Genomic DNA, 24076 nt, shown 5'->3' with positions numbered 1-24076 from the left:
TATATATATATTAAAAGGAAACTCAGTTTGTGAATACTATTTTATATGATATTATAATATTATAAAATTTTACTTTCAGCAATATTTTTATGAATAAAGTGTGCGTTTTCCTGAAAATGATTGCATTATAAAATTCCATTTATTTAATCTTAACTCATTTTAGTTTAGGCCTTTTATTTACCTTTCTCCTTTGTGATGTGCGAGTTATTTTTAAGCAGTTAATTTGTTTAGCTGTTTTGAGTATAACTGTAATAAAGTTGCATTAAATTTTGAAAAAAAAAATTTCAATTGCAATTACTTCTATATTTTTAAAAATGATATGAAACCAAATCAAACATTCCAGATGTTTCTGTGGTACAATGTCTAGGACTGTGCATACAGCGCCAGACTGCAAGCAAAGAAAAAAGTTGCAGGGCATTTAATTACAATGAGCGAACATGCTACATGTTGAACACTTTTGTGTGTGACGGAGAAAGAGACCTTACAGACGCACCTGGTTACAAGTACTTCGATTTAGTAGATGATTATTCGAAAGAGGTAATATAATGGTAAAACTATTTTTATAACTTATTACCGTTTATTTAATTGCTTATCACTTACACTTATTTCGGAAACTAAGTTTAACAAAAGACAAGAGACGCACATGGGACGTACTCTAAACAACGATTTTGCTTTGAATCATTCATTCTAGTTATCATGCTCTTTCTAATGAAATATATTCATAGTGGATATCTTTAGTTTTTTGTTTTTCTATACATAGTTATATATTTTCTATACATTAATGAGCAATAAAAAGCTATTTTAACAATAATTTATAAAAGAGAAGCTAGAAAAATTTTTTTTGGTGCAAATGTCTGATTCATGTGCAAAATTTAGCCCGAGGTGCCTCAGGGGATAGAGCGTTCGACTTCCAATGATATGACCCAGGTTCGAATCCCAGCGGTAGCTGGTTAATGCGAATTCTGCTCTCTGCTTGCACCGACCACAGTGCTGTTGTAAAATATCCTCACTGGAAGACAGATTATGGTTTAGAATCCCCTTATCGTCGGGTTAATCTTGGGAGGTTTTAGTGGTTTTCCTTTCCGCGCAAAGGAAATGCGAGTTAGTTCCATCAATAAGTCCTTTATGTAGGCTAGTGTGTCCCAATTATCGATCCAGGAGTGCCCTTGTCCTTTGGATTGGGTTCAAAATAACAAAGCTACGGAGTTGAGCCTTAATGGTTTTGACCTCTGAATTGGTTCGACTGTTCAATGCTGGTTCTAAAACTATGAAATATGGACTAGACTCAGAATTACGTTGAAAATAAAATAAGTTGATGTGGCTGGTTAGAATTTGAATAAAACTAGTTAGAAAAAAATTGAATGACTAAATTGAAAAAGTGAGGACAACATAAGCGTTTGATATACTTTATTCAAAGAATACTTTACTCCTGCTTCAAATTCCAAATTGTCCGATTATTTGTTTCTCTTTTTTATTGTTTCTACTTTCCCAACTTTGGCACGCTCCAGAAAATGGTTATTTCTCGAGGATATGATTTTTAAACTTTAAGCTTTCATTGAAAATTTGATAAAATCGGTTTTTGTATAAAAACTTTTATCATAGCATTTAAAAGATTTAATTTGATAGAGAATATGGTTCCAGTAATGAATTAGTTATATTGAAAATGCTTTAAATTAAATTTGTTTCGTCATAGGAAGGATATATGAAGACAAAGCAATGTGCAGCAAAAGGAAAATGTTCGAGTAGATGTTGTAAGTTACATTTTAAAAATAATATTTAGAAATAATATTAAAAAAAATGAATTTCAGTATATTTTGTGTAGCTTGAAGAAAATAAATATTATCAACCACAGTTGCTTCTAAACAACGCATCATTGGTTTGATTTTCCTATATCTTGTTTTAAATCCAATCACCGAGTCAATCTTAAGCATCTGAGATGAATGAAAATAAATCAGTTGTTGGAAATACTGCATTATATTTGTAGATAATTAGAGCAACAATTTTTTTTGAGATGTAGTAATTACAAACTACATTTGAAATGCTGTCAATAATTTTAGAATCAAGAAGTATCATTCATAAGTATTCATAAATTTTGAATCAAGAAGCATCCTTCATAAGTATTCATAAATTTTGAATCAAGAAGTATCCTTCATAAGTATTCATAAATTTTGAATCAAGAAGTATTATTCATAAGTATTCATAAATTTTGAATCAAAAAGCATCATTCATAAGTATTCATAAATTTTGAATCAATAAATATTTATTCTTCTTTACATGAGACAGTTCAAGATCACGATGTATGAATAAATGAATGGAGTATGAATGGGTCCTCCCTGAAAAACAAGCTGTGATGTGTGTGCGGCATCCCAATTTTTGATGGTCCCATAAAAAAGTTTTGAAATTTTATCTTGGATTTAGTGCGGTTCATGATTTTTTTAACGTCATCTAACATTTTCCGTTATGCATTCATGGTATTAGATATGCAAACAAAATTCCATCATTTCATGATGGAAATTGCTACTTTAATACTACGATGGTTAACCGTCAGAGGAAGTTTGATTCTCATGCGCCAATAAAATCCATGATGGTTTAATGGGAAGTTTTGTTGGTTCTCAGGAATATACAAGCAAAACAATATGGTTTTTTGTTATTTAACATGCTGGCTCCTCATAAATCAGTCCGAATACCAACATTGGGGAGATAAAGGCTCATGATCGTTCCAATATTTGATTTCGAAGAAACTATGATGGAAATTCAGGGTATAACAATTCATTTCCATGATGGTTTAATAATAATTTTTTAGCGCGAATATACCAACAAAACAAGTTACTATATGTTGGACCATCAAAAAATCAGTCCGAATTCCTATATTGGGGTTATGGTTACTTATGTTGGTTACCATCAAAAAATAAAGTGGTTCATGATGGAATTATTGATGGTTAACATCAATATTATGTTGATCCATCAATGAAAAACCATAAAAAATTCTGACTTGGGTTTAGTCGTATTCTTGGCCAGAGATGGCGCCACTGAAAAACAAGAAACGCACCCTCAGCCTTAAAAAATTTGCTTAATTTCCCAAGCAGGTTTGCTGGTATTGCCAAGTGTCATTAGTTACAACAACCAACATGAGGCACTGTGTTATTTTAAATCATTTTTCACGAATTTGTCCGTTTTACCTACCTCTTCTGGTGTGTCTCTAGACAGCATAAATTTAAAAAATTTTGAAAAATAATCACGTGAATTAGCGTGATAATTTCGAGACCCGCGTCTCGTCACGTGAATTACTAGAGTTCTTATCTGAAGTGGGGATGTGCTCACATCAAGCAAACATTTTTCATTCTTTTCAAAAAGGAAGTAGTATACAAAACAAGAAAATATTCATTTAACTAAAACAAATAACCACTTTCTAAATAGGAGCTTTTTTGTATCACAGCATATTAACGCAATTTTTATTAACGCTTTGCCACAGAGCTATTTTGAACCTTGTTTCCTTACTAAGTTAAGGTTAAAAATAGTCGCTAGGAATCGGTACAAACTATTGTTTTATTGTATCACACTACTCGCTATACAACATGTTTTCTTTAAAAAAGTACCTCACTAAACTACAAAAAACAGAGAAAACAGGAAACTACGGTAGTTTTGCTATTTGCAACTCACTAATTACGACTAATGAGGTGAAGGATGCAGAATCTTAACGCGAAAATCCGTTAACTACATCTTTCGTTGTGGTTTTCACTTTCATTCGTTAAAAATGTTTTTTCCTTTCGTTAAATTGTTGTTGGAAGATTGATTAGTTATGTAAGAAGAAAGACGTTATTTTTGTTACTTTTTAATAGTTGTGATTATATATGTTTTTTTTAACTCTCAACAGTGAGTGAAAATTGTCTTAATAAAAATCTTGTGCTTTAAAAAAAAAAAAAAAAAAAACTCAAGATCAAAAAGTTTACAAAACCACTGCAAAAAATTTATTTTAATTTAAAAACTAATTCGGGTGTGCAAATCTGAGACAAAAAAAACTAATTTTGAAATGCATTTTTCTTAAAATAAATTTTCTTTTTCAACAGGTATCATTAAACATAGGCAAAGTGTTCGTGTTAAAATTAATCACTAAAAAGTAAAAAAAAAGTGCCTTTTTTTTCTATGTTCATTTACACATGCACACAAGATCAATTTAGCCAATTAGCTAATTAAAGCCGAAAAAACTGTCTGAGTATATATATATTATACAAGGAAGGTAAATTAGAAATTATTATTAATACAGCTTCTAAGTTATAAACATGAAATAAATTTATATTTATGAATTCCTCTTTAATTCTAAAATATTTAGGAAAATTATATTATTTACATACATTACATTAAAAATTTACATTAATTATTAAATACAAATTCTAAAGTATTTCTTGGCAAAAATATTAAATCACTTCATGCCTCGAGTGAAAGGCAAACTCATGGAAATGTCCAACAAAATATTTTATTTTGCAAATTTAAGTATTTTTTATTGTAAATTCTGGAATTTAAAAATTTAAATGAACTTCCGTTGGAATAATTTGAATTTTTGTGGATTATATTTTTAAAACTGTTTTTAAAATATTTGGAAAACAAAAACATGTTACAATATTGAAATATGTTATTCTCTTGTTCAGCCAAAGCTTACCTTTGTAACGAGTGTTTTATTTTTCAGTGAAGTTCCGGCTCTATAAACTGCCTATGTCTTGGCATGAGGCTCATGCAGCTTGCAAAGAGGAGCAGGCATATTTGGCAATGCCTCGTTCACGACATGATCATGAAACTCTTATAAGTAAGTAAAAGTTGGTCATGAAATCCTTTTCTCTTCTTAAAATAATGTTTTTTTGCAAACTAAATGTAAACTAAAGAACTGATTATTTTAAGAATATGCTTATGAATTAGATGCTTTAATTTAAAATTAAGAGAAACAATAACATCATTTTTAAATTTTAAATCAGTAGTCCCAATACGGATCAAACTCATTTTAGAGATTTTTTTTATCTATGGAGCCACGCAATTTAATTACAAAAAAAATGAATCGTTAGTTTGGAATTATAGGCGCAATAGCCATTTGCTGAAACATCGCCATAAGCTAGGCTTATATTTTACAACTAGGCTGTGGTTTGAAATCTGGAATGTTGTGTTAGAGCCAATGTCCTTGAGGTATGAGTAAAGTATATAAACTACCCTACAATAAGGGAAGAGATACTTTCAGTTTTTGACATTTTTTTAAGTTTCTCAAGAAATACGTACAATATTATTTTACATTTCTAGAGATGTTTCGTTCATTTAATTTTTCATACTTATCAATTCATTCAATTTTTCACACTTATCAGCTTTCAGAGGTTTGGAAGAACTACAAAAAATTACGAAAAAAAACAAGTATTTTTGAACACCTTATGCCAGAAAATAAAACAATAAGCTTGTAGCTTGCATATAATACTTTGGTTGTTATTTGCAATAATTGGGTATACTATAGCCTACGTCACAGATCGTGTTATTCCTACTAAATTTAACTAGTAAACAGCATTTTCTGCGAACCTGATTTCTAGCAACAAGTAAAAGCATCAAACGAAGTGTCTTGTTTATAAGTCGCTACTCGCCAGGTTGGACTTGTATTAGTCTAGTTCCTTTGGAAATAATTTATATTGTTGTTTTACCGAAGTTTATGAATTTAGTAAACATATTTAAAACTCAGTTTATTAATTAAACTAAAAGGTAAATGTTATTCCCAGTAAGTGGAAGTAGTTGTGCTTTTTTGATATTATACCCAATTGTCTAAAATGTCGCTAACTTAGCTTAAATATTTATGGAAATGTGGACCTTTAAAAAAATGTTTTTGGACCTTCCTTTTTTTGCGATAACTTTATAAATATTCAGTTGAATTAAAATCATTTTTTGAACAATTTAAAATTAATTTCAAAATTATTGATTTAAAGTTTTAAAAACAATTTTGAAAATTACGCAGTATATAAATAGTTAAGTCAGTTCTTTTATACTTTGCATGCGCAGTAAGTATTAAAATAAAGTTTCTTTTCAAAATTTTATAACAAATCGTATCTGGCAACTAATCAAAAAAATTGACTTGAACATCCTAAAAAATTTAAAAAGTTTCAAGTAATTTTATAAACAGTTTTTGTACCTTTTGAAAGGAAATTTCAAAATGATCAGGGGTTATCCACAAATTTGATTTTGTATCACAAGACAAAATTTAATAACAAATGATAATAACTTATACTAATCGTCCGGAAACGAAAATATAATGGTATAAGGAAGGAAAACATTTTTCATAGGATATCATCCCCCACAATGCCGGTCTCATTTCTAATAAATCTTGTGCAGTAGTACAAAATGAAACTTGTGAAAAACCCCTTATCATGTTAGCTTTCTTTTGAAAAGTACAAAAAATTCTTAAAAAATTGCTTGAAATTTTTGCAATATTTCAGATAATGAAATTTTTTTTTCATTTGTTGCCAAATATTTCACTACAAGATTATGAAAAAAAAAGGTTTTCAATTTTTTGGTGCATACATAGTAAAAAAATAACCACTTCAATTACTCATATCATCTAATTACCTTAAAACAACTACAGTGTCGTACTGACCAATTTTCTAGCGCCGTCATCTAATCTGACTCTAAAGCAGCACTTCTTGATATTAACTTTCTACTGATTCCCCAATCAATCTCCATTCAGAAATGCACTGATTGTCCGAGAGACCTGACACTAAAAGGCAAGCAATCGTCCTCCAGTGGTTCCCGGGACATTGCGGGATTTGGGGTTGTGAAAAAGCTGATTTCTTGGCCAAGAAAGGAACAACTATTGCCCAAGCATCTCGTTGCTCCACCTCTCTGCACTCATTTAAATTGCTGGTCCGAAACCAATTCCGGAACATGATCTCAGAAAACATCCGTAAAAGGCAATATACACAAAACCTGGTTCAACCATACTTTAACTATCCCAAATCAGGTTTAAGGCAGTTGCTCTCTTTAGACATGTAACGGGTTATGACTGTCTGGCCAAGCACCTCTTTAGCATAAACATTTTTGACTGTCCTAAATGCAAGCTCTGTCGCCTAGGGAAGGACATGGACCTGCCCCATATTTCCGTCTGTCCTGCGCTCATATCCACTACTGTGTGTGGACGCTACTGGGAGGCTAGGGCCCGTATGGGCTAAGCATGTCACTATGCATTCTATTCTATTTATCTCTTTTTGCCTTGTTTTTCTAGTTATTTTATCCTTTTTGTTCTTTTAAATTGACCTGCCATTGGAAATTAAAAAAAATGATTACTCATATTGTTTTTAAATTTTAATTTTTAAATCAATAATTTCGTAATTAATTATAAATTGCATCAAAAATTTTGTTTAATTCCAATAAGTATTTTAAAAGTTATAACAAGGAAACGAAAGACAAAAACGTTAGTTTTTCATAAAAAGTTCCATGTCACCATAAATATTTAAGCTAGGCTTACGAAATTTTATGCAAATCTTTCAAATAGCAACCAAAGTAAGCGATACAAGCTACAAGCTCATTGCTTGATCAGTGTATTCAAAAATACTTGATTTTCTTCGCAGTTTATTGTCTGCCTCACAAACCTCAGAAAGCTTCAAATCTTATTGGTAAGTATTTAAAAAAAGCATGAACTAAACACCTATAAAGATACAGAATGATCCACTAAGTATTTCTGGAGAAATTTAAAAAAAAAAGTCAAAAAACTGAAAATGTCTCTTTAACAAGAAACTTCATGAAACTGTCCATATCTTCATGAATATTTACTTAGGGTAGCGTGTATAGAGAAGTTTTCGCTCCAAAAAATGAAATCAACGATGGATTGAAGCTACCGACATAGCGTTGTCTTTGAAGTTTCAAGCAGTTGGATTGGATTAAAATTTATTCATATAAGCGGAAAAAATAAATAAATGAAACTTTTCTTATACGAAGGTATTTTTGTATGATATTTCAAACTTCATATGCTCAAAGAGAAGATGCAAAATTGTTTTCGCAACATTTTTAAGAACTCGTTTTCATGTGCTCGAAGTTCTTTCTATCACATTTCGACAAGTTCCGACTAATAAGAGTGCTCAAATCTCTACCAAGGCTCTGCACCCGATGATTAATACAAGGAAGATAATAAACTTATCAGCAATTCAAATTTTCCCTATCAATCAATACTGAGTTGTTTTAGCTCATTGAATGCTCCATATTTCACGTGTTAAAGCCACAACTTGGGCTCTGCGTTTAATGCTAATTAATTAAAATATTTTCTTCTGTGTTTCCAATCACAACTTCAAGCTTTTTATAGCATTTAAATAATAAGACAATTTAAACTAAAAAGATGTTTATAAGAAAAGAAAGTGATAGCAAGGAAAGAGAGATAAGGAGAATAAATTTTATTTTTGTCAAACTTAGAGGAAACAATCACATTCATAAGCTTCTAAAAATTCGTTCATCAAAAATAGTTTCATCAAAGAGTTCTCCACGAAGGCAAATTGCTCCCATCACTTGATCCAGGAGCTCTCTTGCCTCCTGGTTTGGGTTCAAAATTACAAGGCTAAGGGGTGGAACATTAGCAGTCATAAACCCAAAAATTGGGTCGGCTGTTCAACAACGGTTATAAAATTATAAAATTATAAAAGTGGCATTAGAAACAACAACAAGAGTTACTCGGGTTTAACAATAAAATAAAACCTATGCGATTTAGAATTACAGACTTCCTAAAAAGCTCCATATTAGGATTAATGCTGGGCAATTAATTACTTGCTTCATTTATCCAATTATTTTCCAGTTTGAATAGAGATCTCAGGCAAAGATAACTATAGAAAAACGTTGCCATCAAGTGCGATATGAATTTTCATTCACGCTCACCTTATATATTGAGTCAAAACATAATTATAAACGAATATGTAATTAGCTGTCAAATAAAATCATGTTCTATTAATTAGAGCTAGGTAAAGCCACTGTTTTTACCTTTTAAATGAATAGTCTGTAGAGTATTAGAAGTCGTAAATTTAAACAATTGTGTTGGTTGTTCAACGATGGTTATAAAATGAAATAAAATAAGCTTGTTTGACTATTTATTTTAAAATGCAGCTTTATTTCTTTCTCATTTTTCTTAGAAATGATGAAGAAAGATAACATTCTGCAATCCTGGATTGGCATAAAGCGACAGAAGGGGGTGTTCTATTATGACAATGGAGATCCACTTTTACAGAACAAAACTTTTTGGGGTCCTGATCAACCCAATGACAGTGGGGGTGTTCAGCATTGTGTGCAAATGATGGATGAAATGGAATACATGTGGAATGATTTCGAATGCTCACGACCACTTGGATTTTTCTGTCAATATGTTTGGTAAATTTTGCTTAAGGAGGCTGTAAGCGCTGGCAAGAAACCTTATATTTCTTCTAAAGAAAAAAAAAAGTGTTCAGTAGAATCGCAGCTCTTGAAACTTAGTGATTTAAAATAGTTCAAATAAAAACAATAAAAATATTTATTTGCTTTCATTAAATGTTGTTTCTGAATTATTATAAAGCAAAATTAGAAACATTCATATTCCGGGCATGATTTTATTTTTCAAAATCAATAATAATGTTTGCTACTGCTAAAAAATATTAGTAAAAGTAAAGGTTCATGCTATCAGTTTTTAAAGCGACATTGCAATGCATTTCGTTACGCAGAAAATCTTCTATGTTCAATTTCTATGTGGTTTATTGCAATAAAACGATCATTGAATGTTAAGTATTAAATATTCGTACTCATGTGAAGGTTTGTATTAAAAACATCGGAATACCATATGAAAAGGCAATAAAATAAACCACATAAAAAGGCAATAAAAACAAAAAAATAACTAAAATAACTGTCCAGAAAACAATCAGAAAACGACGTGAATTAATGTCCAAATAGCCGTGAATCGTGTGCATCAAAAACTGATTACTTAAATTCGTTTCTTACTTCGTGTGTAGCAATATTATTGCACTAAGAAAACCAAATTTGAAAAATCGTAGGAAGATCGCGGAAGAAAACGATAAATAATTATCAAAAAAATAATCGTAATAAGATGGAGGATTAACGATAAATTGTCGTTAAGAGGTGATAACTCTTATTCGAAATTCGAGTGTCGGAATAACATCGGATTAAAAATATCGGTAATTGAATAATCACGCAAAAAACGACGAATAAACGATCAAAAACTCAAGACCAATTGACGGTACTAGCAATTTTTGCTACTGCGTTTTCTTGTAACTCTTCGCTTTTCTAACAAGCAATTAGCTACTTGCTAGTTGATGAAATCGTGACCTAATCATATGAATTCTTTTACTAGATAAAGCTACATTAATGTGTCTTATTCAAGTGATAAATCAGCTCTATTCGGATTTGAATAAAAAGGATTAAATTATTAATAGAATAGAATAAAATTTCTGAATAAAAGTTTACTCCTAAACAATAAACGCCTAAAAACGAGCCAAGCAAAGTAAATGTTAAAGCTGTGAATTTCAACTAAAGGGAATGTAATATGATTGTAGTTCACTATTTAAGATTTAATTACTTTCATACAATATATGAAATTGTGTGTTCATGTACTTCCATATTTTTATACTTTAAAAAATTGCGTAAAAAACAATATTTTTTTGCTAAATTATAATAATGTCTAAAATTGTAATTTATCACAATGAATTTAATGGATATCTGCCCTCTTAAAGCATTTTTTTAAAAATAAATCAACCATAAACATGATATTTAATATTTCCTTAACAGTTAATATTTATTTTTCAATCTATATACAAAACGTAACATATTTTTCAATTGAGGTCAAGAAATTGTTTAACAAAGAAACTGAGTAAGGTGCGCCGAAAAGTTAAAAACATGTTTGATTACTAAAAACAACGAGGGCTTAATAAATGTCTATTAAATACCCTTATAAGTTAATCATTTAATTAAATTAGTATTGTTGTTTTCAATTCCTTATTTTAAACTGTGATTTTTTTGTATTTTGGTAGACTGCTTGTTACTAAATGTTAATTATTTCAAAATATGTGTGGGTACTCGTAGATTAATGGTGGTTGAATTATTATTTACGCTCCCTAGTTAGTATACTTATTTTACTTTCTTTGTAACACGATTCTGAAAAATCAAGGGTGGTTGTTACGGAACATCCTGTATGAAAAGTATGAAACTATAAATAACGTTTTTAAAAATTATCTAGATCCATGAAGCAAAAGCTTTACTGTAAACTGGATTTCTAATTCGTAAATAAACAAAGCAAAGAGAAATACCATTCAATTATTTTTATTCAAAACTCGAGAAGTATTTCGCAGAATCTCTCTGATTCCACATTTCGAGAATAAATTCTTTAAATTTCAATGCATATTGAACTTAATGAAAAAAAAGAAATCTAAAAAATGTCGTTTTCATATCATTAAATAGCATCTGTCGCCATAGCAACGCATGCAATGACGACGCATGAGCACTGAACATATAGATTAAACAAAATTATGCAGCAGCATATTATAATTTAAAAAAAGAAGTTTTATAAAATAGCTGTTTAATATTGAAAAACTAATGAATATTTGTTTATTCATCTCAAAATTATAATTCTACTTAATTTCTTTATATTCTCTTACACTTGGATATCGCATTAAAATGAGGGGTTTCAAATATTCTACATTTTTCGCATCAATATGCAACAAATTAGCAATTTCACGGCATGACGATAACTTCAAATTGATAATATCGCAAACTCTCTAATTATAGCTCCAGAGAATCTTTCAGATAATTTCGATCATGACTTAAATCGATATTAAAAATGCGTAGCCACTTCACTTCGCAGAAACCACGTAGTTTCATTCGTTTTTAATGGCTTCAATATTATCTCGGAAACATTTAACTTGCATTAAATCATCTTTTATGCTGTCGAATGTATTTCTCATTAGGTGTTTTAAAATTTCCCGATGCTTTTAAATGATTTTAACCGCGAAATGGTGAATCAATTAAAAGTGAAATTTAAGGACTCTACTTATAACTTATTTTTACAAGATTGATATTGTTTAATAATTGCAACTAAATTATTTAAAAAGTATTTTTAGTAGACATTTAAGTAGACATTTTTCATATTTTATGCCACCAAAAAAAAACACAATTTTTTTTTCTAAATAGAGTTAAACAACAGAAAAAATTTCAATAAATAACCAAAAGAAATTGAAGAGGTAATATATTACTTGGTTAAAATAATTTATTTAAAATTTATCGAAGATCAATTAAGTATTTAAAATGCCAGGCAACTTCACTAAGAGACAACCATGTAGTTTCATGCGTTTTAATGACATCATTATTATCTCGGAGACATTTAACTTGCATTAAATCATCTTTCAGGTGGTCGAATGTATTTCTCATCATCCATTTTAAATTTTAATGATAATTTTAACGATAGACTCCAACGTTAAGCAGAAAACAGAAACGTAGTGTTGTTTAAAACTTTAAATATTAGCAATGTTCAAAAATGTTTTAATCGGGAAAAGTAAACATTACTTGGAATGAATTATTATGAATTAATTATTTTTTTTAAATAAAAAATTGGAAAATATATGAATAATTTAAATATATGAGTGTTTTAGTAAAGTATGTCGACGCTAATTTTCATTGAAATTCAATGAATTTAATAATTCAAAAAGTATTGATAAAGTACTCTGACACATTCAGCATTTACAAAACTTTTTATTTATCAGACAATGAAGAATTTAAATTTGACTGATGACGGATTCAGCTTGTTAAATAAATATATTTCGATGAGTGGAGAAAATGGACGAGAGAATTCAATTTCTTTTCTCTATTTAACGCAATGTGTATGAATGCTTAATAACCAGGAAAGTTTCTTGGTTTTTAACGAAACCTTATTCAGGGAAATACCTTGAGTAAGCATTTCGTCAAATTGTTCAAATTTTTTAATGGCAATATGCTGTTTAAGGCAAATGATAAGGTAGTTATATTATGTAATACATAGACAGTTTGCTTTCCAATGAGGAGAACTTGGTTCGAATCCCAGTGATGTCTGGTTGATTTCGTACCTGGCTCGCACCGACCACAGTCCTGACGTAAAATAACCTTAGTGGTGTAAGGATCGTGGGTTAGAGTCCCCTTCTCGACAGGGAAATTATGAGAGAGAAAAATATATGGAATGCATACAGTACAATCCGTTATAAAATAAATTATAAATTGCTGGAGGACAATGTTAATTCTAGCTATGTTAATGTTATGTTAATTTCAATGTATTCACAAAATAACTGCTTTGCCAAACATTTTTGTGTGGTCCTGATTTCATGACAAATTCCAAAAGTAGTGCAAAGATTGCTTTATCTAAGAAAATGTAAAGTTACTTTCAGAATAAAGTTTTAGTTTCAATTTTTTTAGAATGTATAGATCTTCCCAAAAAATTCCAAAGAAAAATTTATTCGCAATAAAAAGTTTTCCTTCCTTATGATTGGTGAGTAAATATTTATTTGCTTGTAAATATTTATTTATTTATTTATTACTAAATAATATTACTGCTTCTTTAAAAATTTAAAAAGTTTTGTAAGATATACTATGGAGTTAATTTTATTTAAAAAAATAAAGAACACCAAAAAGCTCTCCAAAATAAATCCAAAAGAATGCACATTCTTTCAAAATATATGTGAAATATTCGCTTATAAATAGTTATTTTTTGCATCGTCATAATAGAATCAAAAGGATTCAAGAAGTATTTCATCTGTCGATATAAATTTAGATATTTGAAAAATTGTATTGGCATTTGAATATCAATGTTTAAGAGAAACTTTAGTTTCAAACATTCCTGCAAATTTAATTTTCAAATGCAAAAATATACAGAGTGTTTCATTTTATTGTACTTATTTTAAATGTTACTTTGAAAACTTTAAAATGAACGTAGAATGGAATTCATTTCTATTAAAAGAAGCTTAATAAAATGAAAAATAAACTTAACTTATAAAACTTGACAAAACACATTCACTTATCGTTCCAATATTTAATCTGACAAAGAAATTTAATTTTAACAGTCAAGTTTAGTTTACAACTTACATGACTTAAAAGAGATGTAATATAATCAAAATTTTTGTTTGCTAGTTGGTTCTTAAAATAAATGACAAAATGCCATAAAATATTAGAAACGAAATCGAACAATAAAAAGAAATTTACATCGAAATTTATTTACTTAAATATCCGTCGAAATGTAGATACGAATGTACTTTATTTACAATAGAAATTTGGGTTTATTGCATATTTATGTATAAACTATTTGCCAAATATAAAGTATAACATTGGATTAAAATCACAGCCTTTTGCATCTTTTGTTTATTTTATACATTTAAAAATGTATAAAATAAACAAAAGATGCTTCTTTTAAGCTTTTGCTCAAATTGCGAATACTATCACAAATATATTAAATGTAATTATTTTCCTTGCAAAATAAATACAAAATATTAAGTTGTAATTACGTGCATTTTATTTCATGTTGAAATATTTTATATTGAATTTAACAGTAATTTTTTTATAGTCACAAAACAATTCTGTGACAAATATAAGGGACGTTACATACTTTCTGTAAATTGATTGATTGGTAATAAAAACAAAGTAAGGCGAGCGTAAAAGAAAAAGAACGTTTTGAGGAAAAATCTTACTTAAAGTAAATAAATGAAGAAAGCACTGTAGAGCATTTACAATTATATAACAGAACTTTATAATAATTAAAAGATGAATTAACGTCTTTTTTTTCTTCACTCTATTTAATTCGTAGAGAATGACATTCGATCCCTATGTCTAGATTTGGTTTTTGTTTGGTAGTTAACTTTTCATTAGAACTGCACGAATGAACTATTGGTGACGGTCAAAAAATCCTTCTTAATGATGATCCGAATGCAATATTAACGCATGCGCACACTATACTACGATTTAGATCATAGAGCAGATCATCCGGCCTCCACACCGCGCTCATCAACCACTCAACCATCTGCGGACCAGCCAACCAGCTCTGAAATCATCGAACCCGGCATTGAAACCAACCTAAAGCTGCTACACCTCTTGCGCTTCCCTCATGTAAAGACATTTAAAAAGCATAATTTAGATTTTAAAGACTCAATCAAAGAGAATGACTAAGGTAGACTAATACTATTTGATTGATGTAGTACTCTTTGATTTTCAAAAATTAGATTCACGAATGTTTCGTTCTATGAAACAATTCTGAAGCAAAAAATATTTCTCTCTGCTATGTCTTCTGAATTATTAACTATTGGTTTAATTTAGTATTATAGAACTTTCAAAATTAGAATATTTGAGGTATCATTATTCTAAAAAGTAGTGATGTAAGTACAAAAAGTAAAAAGAGAATGTAATACGGATATAGTGAATATCCGAAAGTTTATTCTTAAAAATATTTCCTTAAATTTGAAATATCTACTTTTCTAAGGTTTTCTGCATTATTAGTATTACTAGTATTATTATTCTAAGACTAACATTAATCTAACAAATGAAAATAACACTAAAATGATGAGAATATCCAGAAGTCTACATATTGCCGTTTCATTTTTGATAATTTTAAATATTTTGAATCTGGCAGCATTATAAAGTAATCACATGGCTGACAAGTGAATTGTTCACATTTGTGCTCAAATTGTTTTCTTGAAAAATACTTATAAAATAAAAGAAACGTATCTTTCTTTTGCAATATTTTGATAAAAATATGCATATGGAACAAAATTTAAACATTTTAAGTTTAATATATAAAATAAAAGTAACTTCTTTTACGTCATTCCGTCACATGCATAAATTTCCTGAGCATAATGCATAAATTTCCTGAGAACGAAGATAAGATGTGACATTGGCAAGTTAGATATAAAACCTCTTCAGAGACAACCTAATTTTCAAACTGTTGAAATTTTTACTAATTCTTACATAAATATTAATCCTGTTTATCTGTTACATTCTGTTTATCATTTACATATTAATAAAACATTTTTTAAATGAAGGCTTTCTTCTACTAAACCTTTTGTCATTCCGTCACGGTCATTCCGTCACAGCAAATAGATGTTAAAAACTGCTAGTCAACCTGAGGTTAATTTTCCAAATCCACATTTTACATTGCTTACACATTATACTAAAAGTATAAAATAGTTCAGAAAAATAATAGCTGCAAAATTCGCAGAAACTACCAGTTCTAAGTGGCATGCCAAAAGCTTTTTTGCCAAAATGTCATTTCGTCACGCAAATAAAAAGTTCGTAAAATTAAAAGTAAAAAAATATAGAAAATCCTGTTTTTTTTAGTTTATGAAGCGCATTATGCCAATAATAATGATATGCATGAGAAATATTTTTTTAAATTTGAAATTAGATACATCGAAACTTCAATTAATTGTTAATTTGCAAGTCAAAATGTCATTCCGTCACATATGGAATTGCCCAGTGCTATAGTCCTAACATAAAATGTATTAGCATTATTAGTCTAAGGATAGTATTACAAGCATTAATTTAACACAAGAGAATAACACTAAAATGCTGAGAATATCCGAAAGCTCATTGAAAGTTTTCTATTCTTTGAAGGAATTAATAAACTCGGAAATATCTATTTTTCTTATGTCTTCTCCATTATTAGTATCACTATAGCTTTAAGATAATATTCAAAGAATAATTATTCAACGATTATTCAAAGTATCATACTGAAAGTAATGATTTAAGACATTAGAATAACACTAAAATGCTGAGAATATCTGAAAGTTTATTCTTCAAAAGAATTCCGAAAGAGTGAAATATTTATTTTTCTGATTTTTTCTCCATTATCAGTATCACTATGGCCTTAATATAATATTCAAAGGATAATTATTTAATGATTATTCAAAGTATAATACTGAAAGTAATAATTTAAGACATGAGAATAACACTAAAATGCTGAGAATATCTGAAAGTTCATTCTTCAAAAGAATTCCGAAAGAGGGAAATATCTATTTTTCTGATGTCTACTGCAGCTGCTGCGTAACATAACTTAACATTTCAACAGCGTCAGTTCTGAAATGACTAATGCCTGCTGTTCAAAACGTCTGATTCAAGAAATATAATCCTTTAAAATTTAAATCGAAACTTAGGAATCTTATTTTTATCTGATAAAAACCACTAAAAGTCATATGTTTTTAATGCATTTTCCTTAAATTATTTCAATAAGAAAATCCCAATTTTTTTTAAATATCCTTGGCGTTTGTACCTATTGATTCATTATAATATTTAACTATTGTATATTTTTATGAATCCTTAAAATTTACACATCCAAGTATATTTGCTTTTTTAACTTCTATTGTTATTTAAAGCTGTATATCATCGAACAATTACTGTTTTCAATAATAAGGGTTTCAATATTATTAACTATAGTACGAATTGTTTTATTAATTTTAGATTAATTAAAATGATTAAGTTTCATTAATTAAGAGGATATCTCCTGCTCTGTTTTTAAATATTTTTTTAATCTATTGTCAGTGTGCACTTTTTTCGTTCTTCCTTAAAACTTCATAGCCAATTCAGTTTTTCAAATCTTGCTTACGAGAATAATGCTTTTAATCAATTCAGGAACCAACGGAAGGAGTAAAAAACTCTACATCAGGCTCCGCATGGTCCGAGTTTATGCGTTCTAAAGATCAAGTATACATACAATAAATGAGCTTGTATTACTAGAGTGCCTTATTGAGTTCACGGCCTTGTGATCTTGGGCCACTAGATTCAAATTGATTCGTTTCATGAATGATGCCGTAGACCGTGAAGGGAGATTCGAGCGATCACGGTCGTGAAGCGGTAAATTAGCTCTGAATTTTGCAAGTTTGAAGTCTTATCACACTATTTATTATGTTATTAATTTCAGTTAAGCCAATTGAATTTACAATTTTTAAATAGAATAATCTATAGAGTAGAATAGACAAGAGGTCGTGGGTTCGATCCCCACCGACAGAATACTCTCCTTGTAGTAAATGGTGACTGATGCACGTTAAATCTCTCTAGTCACGAAGTCCTCCATATTCCTATATAAATCATACCTTGGGGGTTCTGATCCAGGAGTTTCCTTGTCTTCTGGATTGGTTCAAAATTACATGGCTACGGAGTTGAACATAAAGTCGTAAACCCAGAATTAGGTCAACTGTTCAATGACGGTTATAAAAAAATGCTCTGTATCTGATTTCATTTATGCATTTTATGGGTATAAATTTGATGCGTGTTCAGTAAGCAAAATAAAAGAAAAAGTATTACACTAAGCAACTTCTGTTTAAAAGATTAAATTCTTCCACTCTAAATACTAATCTTTATGGTTAAAAGGAGTGACTTCAAATATTTTAATTAATCAGTAATAACTATCAATTAATTTACGGACCAAAACATGGCCTATTTCAGTCAAAAAAGACTGAGGATTTATTCATATTCTCAGAATTAATTAAAAAATAAAATTAATCTAGAACATGAAATTCAAAATTTGAAAAAATATATTACTAAAGAGGCTCAATAAATAATTTTATTTCTTTCAATATTACTTTCAATTTAAGAGCTACGTCAACGATGCTGCTTTGGAGAAAGAAAAAGTTATCAACTTCGGTTCAAGAGGACACCTTATCAAGTATCATCATATATTCTTTCTTCTTACAATCATTATTAAAAACGTCCTTCATGTTTTTGGATTGAATCAGTAGTGGCACGCAACATATTTATTTCTTGAAGAATTGTAAAACCTGATGGAAAATAAACAAATTTATGATAACTTTTGGAAGCACTTGAAAAACCATTGAATAGAAGGAGACAGACAGGTCTGATGAATTATTAGCTCTTAAAGAATAATTAAAAAAAATGAATAAATATTCCTATGATGATTTCAGATATAAATTTTTTATTGCAAACTAAAAACCCAGTTATTAAAATTCGTTATGATATGTATAGAATTTTTAAAGTAGTTAACTTTAGTTTACATAATATCATTATTTCCATAGTACATTAATATAAATAAACCCCTTATAAAAAATATCGAAAACTGCATTATTTAATTCCAATTGCACGAAACATGACTTTTTCCAGTTTAAAATATTTTTTCCCTGAAGAGCTAAAAATGGCTGAAGATTTATTCATTTTCTTCGAACTAATTAAAATCAAAAGAATATGAAACATGAAATCCGAAATTAAAAAAATATATATATATATCTTACTAAAGAGGCTGAATAAGTTATTATTTTATTTCTTTCTATATTACTTTCAATTAAAGAGCAACGTCAACTATGTTGCTTTGAAGAAAGAAAAAGTTATCTCGACTCAAGAGGACACCTTATCAAGTAGCACATATTCTTTCTTTTTACAATCATTACCATAAACGTCCTCCATGTCTTTGGGTTGAATTGGTAGTGGCACTTCATGAGTGCCTACTTGAACCCCTGATTTTAAAAGCAAAGAAGCTTTTGCATGTATACACACGCAACATATTTATTTCGTGAAGAAGAATTGTAAAGCCTGAGGGAAAATAAACAAAGATATGATATCTTTTATGAGCACTTGATAAGCCATTGAATAGAAGGAGACTTCCTGGTCTGATGAATTATTAACGCTTAAAGAAGAAGAATAATAATAAAAAAGAATAAATATCCCACATAAATGGAAAGAGTTTTTTTTGTGATTTAATTGGAGAACAGAATGAGGATGTTAAGTAAAGAGGTAATCATGAAGAATTGCCACGAAATACCATTGCTAATTAGTGTTTTCTTAAGTCTTATCATTTCTGATTTGTTTGAAGATCAGAGTTCTTAGAACTAATTATTTTAAAAACAAACAGTATATTTTCATGAAGTAACGATGATTAAAGCAGATAGGTGTCCGTAGCTTTTGATTTATCTGATTTAAGAGATGAAACATACGTATATGAAGTTGATTTGTTTAGTTTAAAAATATAATTTTTATTTCACGTTGTATTGAGTTTATGCATGGCAAATTAATGTCGAAAAAATTTATTAAGTTTGTGCTTTATATTCTTTATTATATATCTAGCAATGAGTTTTTAACAGCTTTAATGCAGTTTTTTGGCAAAAAATTTAAATTTCGAAAATGGCTTAATTTTGGCTGTGATTACCCAATTTTTTATCTTATTTAATCAGTAGCAAACAACATAAAAATATATGTTCATATTTTCAGCACATTAGAATTTATTTCAGGCTTTAAGGCTTCTTTTTAATGCGAACCGTTATACATTTTACTTAGTACAGGGACATCAGTTTTAGAAATTCAATTTTATTCTAATTTTTACCGAGCAATACTGATTTTTACGTAGTCATTATAACTTTTTAGCTCTAGGAAGGGCGTATAGCCTATAGACATGGATCTTGAGCCAAAAATTTACAACACTGACTTTTCTTTATTATGTAAAGCCTGAGGGAAAATAAACAAGCATATGATATCTTTCCGAAGTAGTACTTTAAAAGAAAGGAAAAGCAATGAATAGAAAATTTAACACAAAAAACTACAATTTATCTTTTAAATTTGCTAAAAAAATTGTTAATTTTAAGAGAGAACTTTCCTTACAGTTAATACTTCTATTATTTAAATAAAGATTCTATTCTGTTAAATATCTTAAATTATTCCATTATCCTTATTTAACGGATTTTAAAACAATCAAATTATTTTCCTTAATCGTCAGTTGATCAATGTTTCTGGTAAATTTGATATTTATTTTTACAAAATGTGTCTTCTTAGCTGCAAAATCTAATCTTTTATGCAAATAAGAAATACCTCAGAACAAGGACAGGATATTTAAGATTGAGTTAAGTGAGAGAAGCACTTAATGCTAATGGCAATTACGTTGATCTGTTCTCCTCTGATAATTTAGAAAATTGCTGTTAGATACCATTTAGCTTAACATTTTAAATATTGATTAATAACAGTTCAATAATTCGTTGGAAACTTTAAAACGCTATTCTTAGAGATTTTTTTTCTTTTTTTTTTTTAACAAACGAATATAAAATGTAAATCGAATGTCTAAGCAAAACAACACAAATTGTATATAATTATTACTTAGTAATCAAAATGTCATTTTTTTGCAAAAATAAAGATCTTCTTAACAATTTGAGAACAATACGCTTCATTGTAATGTTAAATGAATGTCTGTTAATTATTATTTAGAAAAAAATGAACTAATAAAGTATTCACTAAAAATTTATTATGATGTGTAAGTTTTAGAAGTATAAGCAGTTTTAGAAGTATCTATTTGAAAATTTCCATTTCTTCTTCTTTGCTGCATCGACAGCACTTTGTAGGCCAATGCCTTTTTTAGAATATTTTTTGTTCTTCACTCTTCCTCACAAGGGTGTTTCAGTTATTCACTTTTAGTACTTTGAAATCTCCATTGCTGACGTCAATTCACAGTCTGGGAATGACTCTGTTTTGTATTCTGTTTAAAGACGCTAGGTGTTAAAGTTTAGAAGTGTGTCCAGCGTCTCTCTCTATTTTTTGATGCTATAATACAAGATAGGTGCGAAGCATGCTCAATAAATCTCATTTTTGACGATATATGATATCTTTTGATAATAATGAGTGTATTTATAATATTTTCAAACTTTTTAAAAATTACAATAATAATAATGGAGGAAAAAGAGGTAACAGTAAAAATAAAATTAAATATAACTTAAAAGATTTTGTTAATGATTGCATTAATTGCTATGATCAACCTAATGCTATTAAATCTATTAAAACTAAAGTTCTAGGGGTTAAACTTAATTTTCACAGCAAACTTTTAAATTTTTTAAAGTTCAAGTAAAAATTAATTCAAAACAATATTTTTCTAATTTTTTAAACTTAGTTGAAGATCTAGCTAGATATAGGTTTAAGAATAATTATAAGCACAAGGATTTACCCAAACCAGATTATTTTGTTTTAGATTTTACCAATAAAAGTTTTAATAATCTTAACATAAATGCAATTATAGGTAAAAATAAAAACATTCTACCTATCCAACTTAATTGTAAACCAACTTTTAGATACACTAAGAGTCTAAAAAATTTAATCTGTAATTATAGGAATTTAGCTACAGATAATTTAAACTATGTTTGTAATTGTGATGAATTTAAAGATACTCCTTTTTTTGATAACTTCCATAAACACGTTATTACAGGGGATTTAGATATTATTGATAATGATAAAATTAAAAAAATTATGTCTTTAGGTTCAAAATTTAGACCATCTTTTCCAACTTCTAAAAACAAAGTTATTTCCATTTTTATTAAAAATTTCGATGATTTTATTTTAAAATTATCTTACAAATTTAATTTCCCAAATGAAGGTTTCTTTGAATGGAGAGAGAATATCATTAAAGATTTTAAAATCAATATTAAAAGGGACAAATTAGTTTTTCATAAGGATTTAATTTTTAACTATGCTCTAAGACAAGATATTAAAAATATTCAAAATAAATTTCGTATTACCACTGTTGATAAAGCTAGTAATAATTTTGCAATTATTTGAAAATTTTTTTACAAACAACTTCTTTCCAATGAACTTAATAGCAATATTACCTACAAAAAACTTAACACCAACAGTGATATTATTATTAATAAAATTAATGCTATCTATAAAAGACTTAAAATTAAACCAAATAATATTAACAATTTTCCTTTTCTTTTTGCCAATCCAAAATTCCATAAGACTCCAACCAAATTCAGGTTTATTGCAAGTGGCGTTAATAGTAACATGAAAAAAATCGGTATTTACTTTGAGAACATTCTTAAAAAAGTTTATAACAAAATTAATAAACTTACTAAAAATAATAACTATTTAAATTGGAATATTAAAAATAGCATTCAGGTTTTAAATACACTAAAAACTTTAAAAAATGTAGATTCAATTCACTGTTTTGATTTCGAAAACCTCTATACTTCCCTTCCAACTAATAAAATTCATGATGACCTTCTTCAAATTCATAGCATGTTTAATCTCAGTGATATTATTAATGAAGATAACTGGAACTTTCTAGTACATATTAACCTTAACAACAATTATATTCTTTTCAATGACCACCTTTTTCAACAAATTAATGGTATTCCCATGGGAAATAATTTCAGTACTAACATCTGCAATATTTTTCTTTTTCTACAAGAATATAGATTTGTAAAATCACATGTTAATCTTCCAATTGATTCTCTCTTTCTCAGATTCATTGATGATCTATTAGTTATTAATTTTAATGATTTCGATATTCTAGCAAAACATATTTATCCAAATGAATTAATTCTTAATAAAACAAATAATAGTAATTCTTCAGCAAATTTTTTAGATTTGACTCTTAATATTAATGCAGATAAAAATATTACATTTAAACTTTTTGACAAAAGAAATGAATTTAAATTTCCAGTTAAAAAATGCATAGATTTCAACTCTAACTTAGCCAATAAGGTTTTTTCTAATATTATTGCCAATCAAATTCATAGATTTTACAGGAATAATTCTAACTATAACGAGTTTTTATTAGATACTGATATATATAAAAACGATTTAATTAATAGCCATTTTCCTAGTTCATTTCTTAATTTCTATTTTAAAAAAATCTTAAAAAACTTGGTACATTAATTTTTAATTTTTATTTAATTTTTCTGTTTTAAGAATAAGCTCTGATTTTTTCAAGGTAGGAACTAACTATGATAAACTATTCCTAAAGCCACTGGACGGAATAGTTTGGATGTATGACCTTTTATACTGGATTAGTTAAATATTTTTTAGTTACTTTTTAATATTTGTAGCCTCTTAAAATTAATTTAATTTTAATTGTCCAGTATAATAAACAGTTTATTTATTTATTTATTTATTTAATTATTTTTATTTTTGTATAAGTGGAATGGGCTCTGGTTCGTAAAGAACCACCCCAAATGAATGCAGGTGATACGTGTATACTTTAAAATTATGTAAGGTTGTATGAATGAAGAATAAAACCTATAAACGGTTTTCTATTCCTGTATGCAGGCTCTGATTTTTAAATAAGTCACCCTATGAAAGATGGATATGTGTATTCTGTAAAATTATGTTAGATTTT

At 28.4% G+C, this 24076-nt stretch overlaps 1 protein-coding gene across 1 annotated transcript in view; it reads left to right on the top strand.

Moving 5' to 3' along the window:
- LOC107456276 (C-type mannose receptor 2-like) overlaps positions 1-9512 on the top strand; it is an 11664-nt gene extending 2152 nt beyond the window's left edge. The window contains exons 2-5 of the mRNA XM_071184524.1: positions 344-537; positions 1694-1751; positions 4685-4801; positions 9126-9512. Coding sequence (XP_071040625.1) covers positions 344-537; positions 1694-1751; positions 4685-4801; positions 9126-9364 — 608 coding nt within the window. The 3' untranslated portion in view covers positions 9365-9512. The remainder of the gene's footprint in view (positions 1-343; positions 538-1693; positions 1752-4684; positions 4802-9125) is intronic.
- The last annotated feature ends 14564 nt before the right edge of the window (positions 9513-24076 follow it).

Source organism: Parasteatoda tepidariorum, chromosome 8 (genome assembly GCF_043381705.1).
Source record: "Parasteatoda tepidariorum isolate YZ-2023 chromosome 8, CAS_Ptep_4.0, whole genome shotgun sequence".
Lineage (NCBI taxonomy): Eukaryota > Metazoa > Arthropoda > Arachnida > Araneae > Theridiidae > Parasteatoda > Parasteatoda tepidariorum.
Note: the sequence above shows the minus strand (reverse complement) of the source record. Positions and strands in the feature narration are given on the sequence as shown.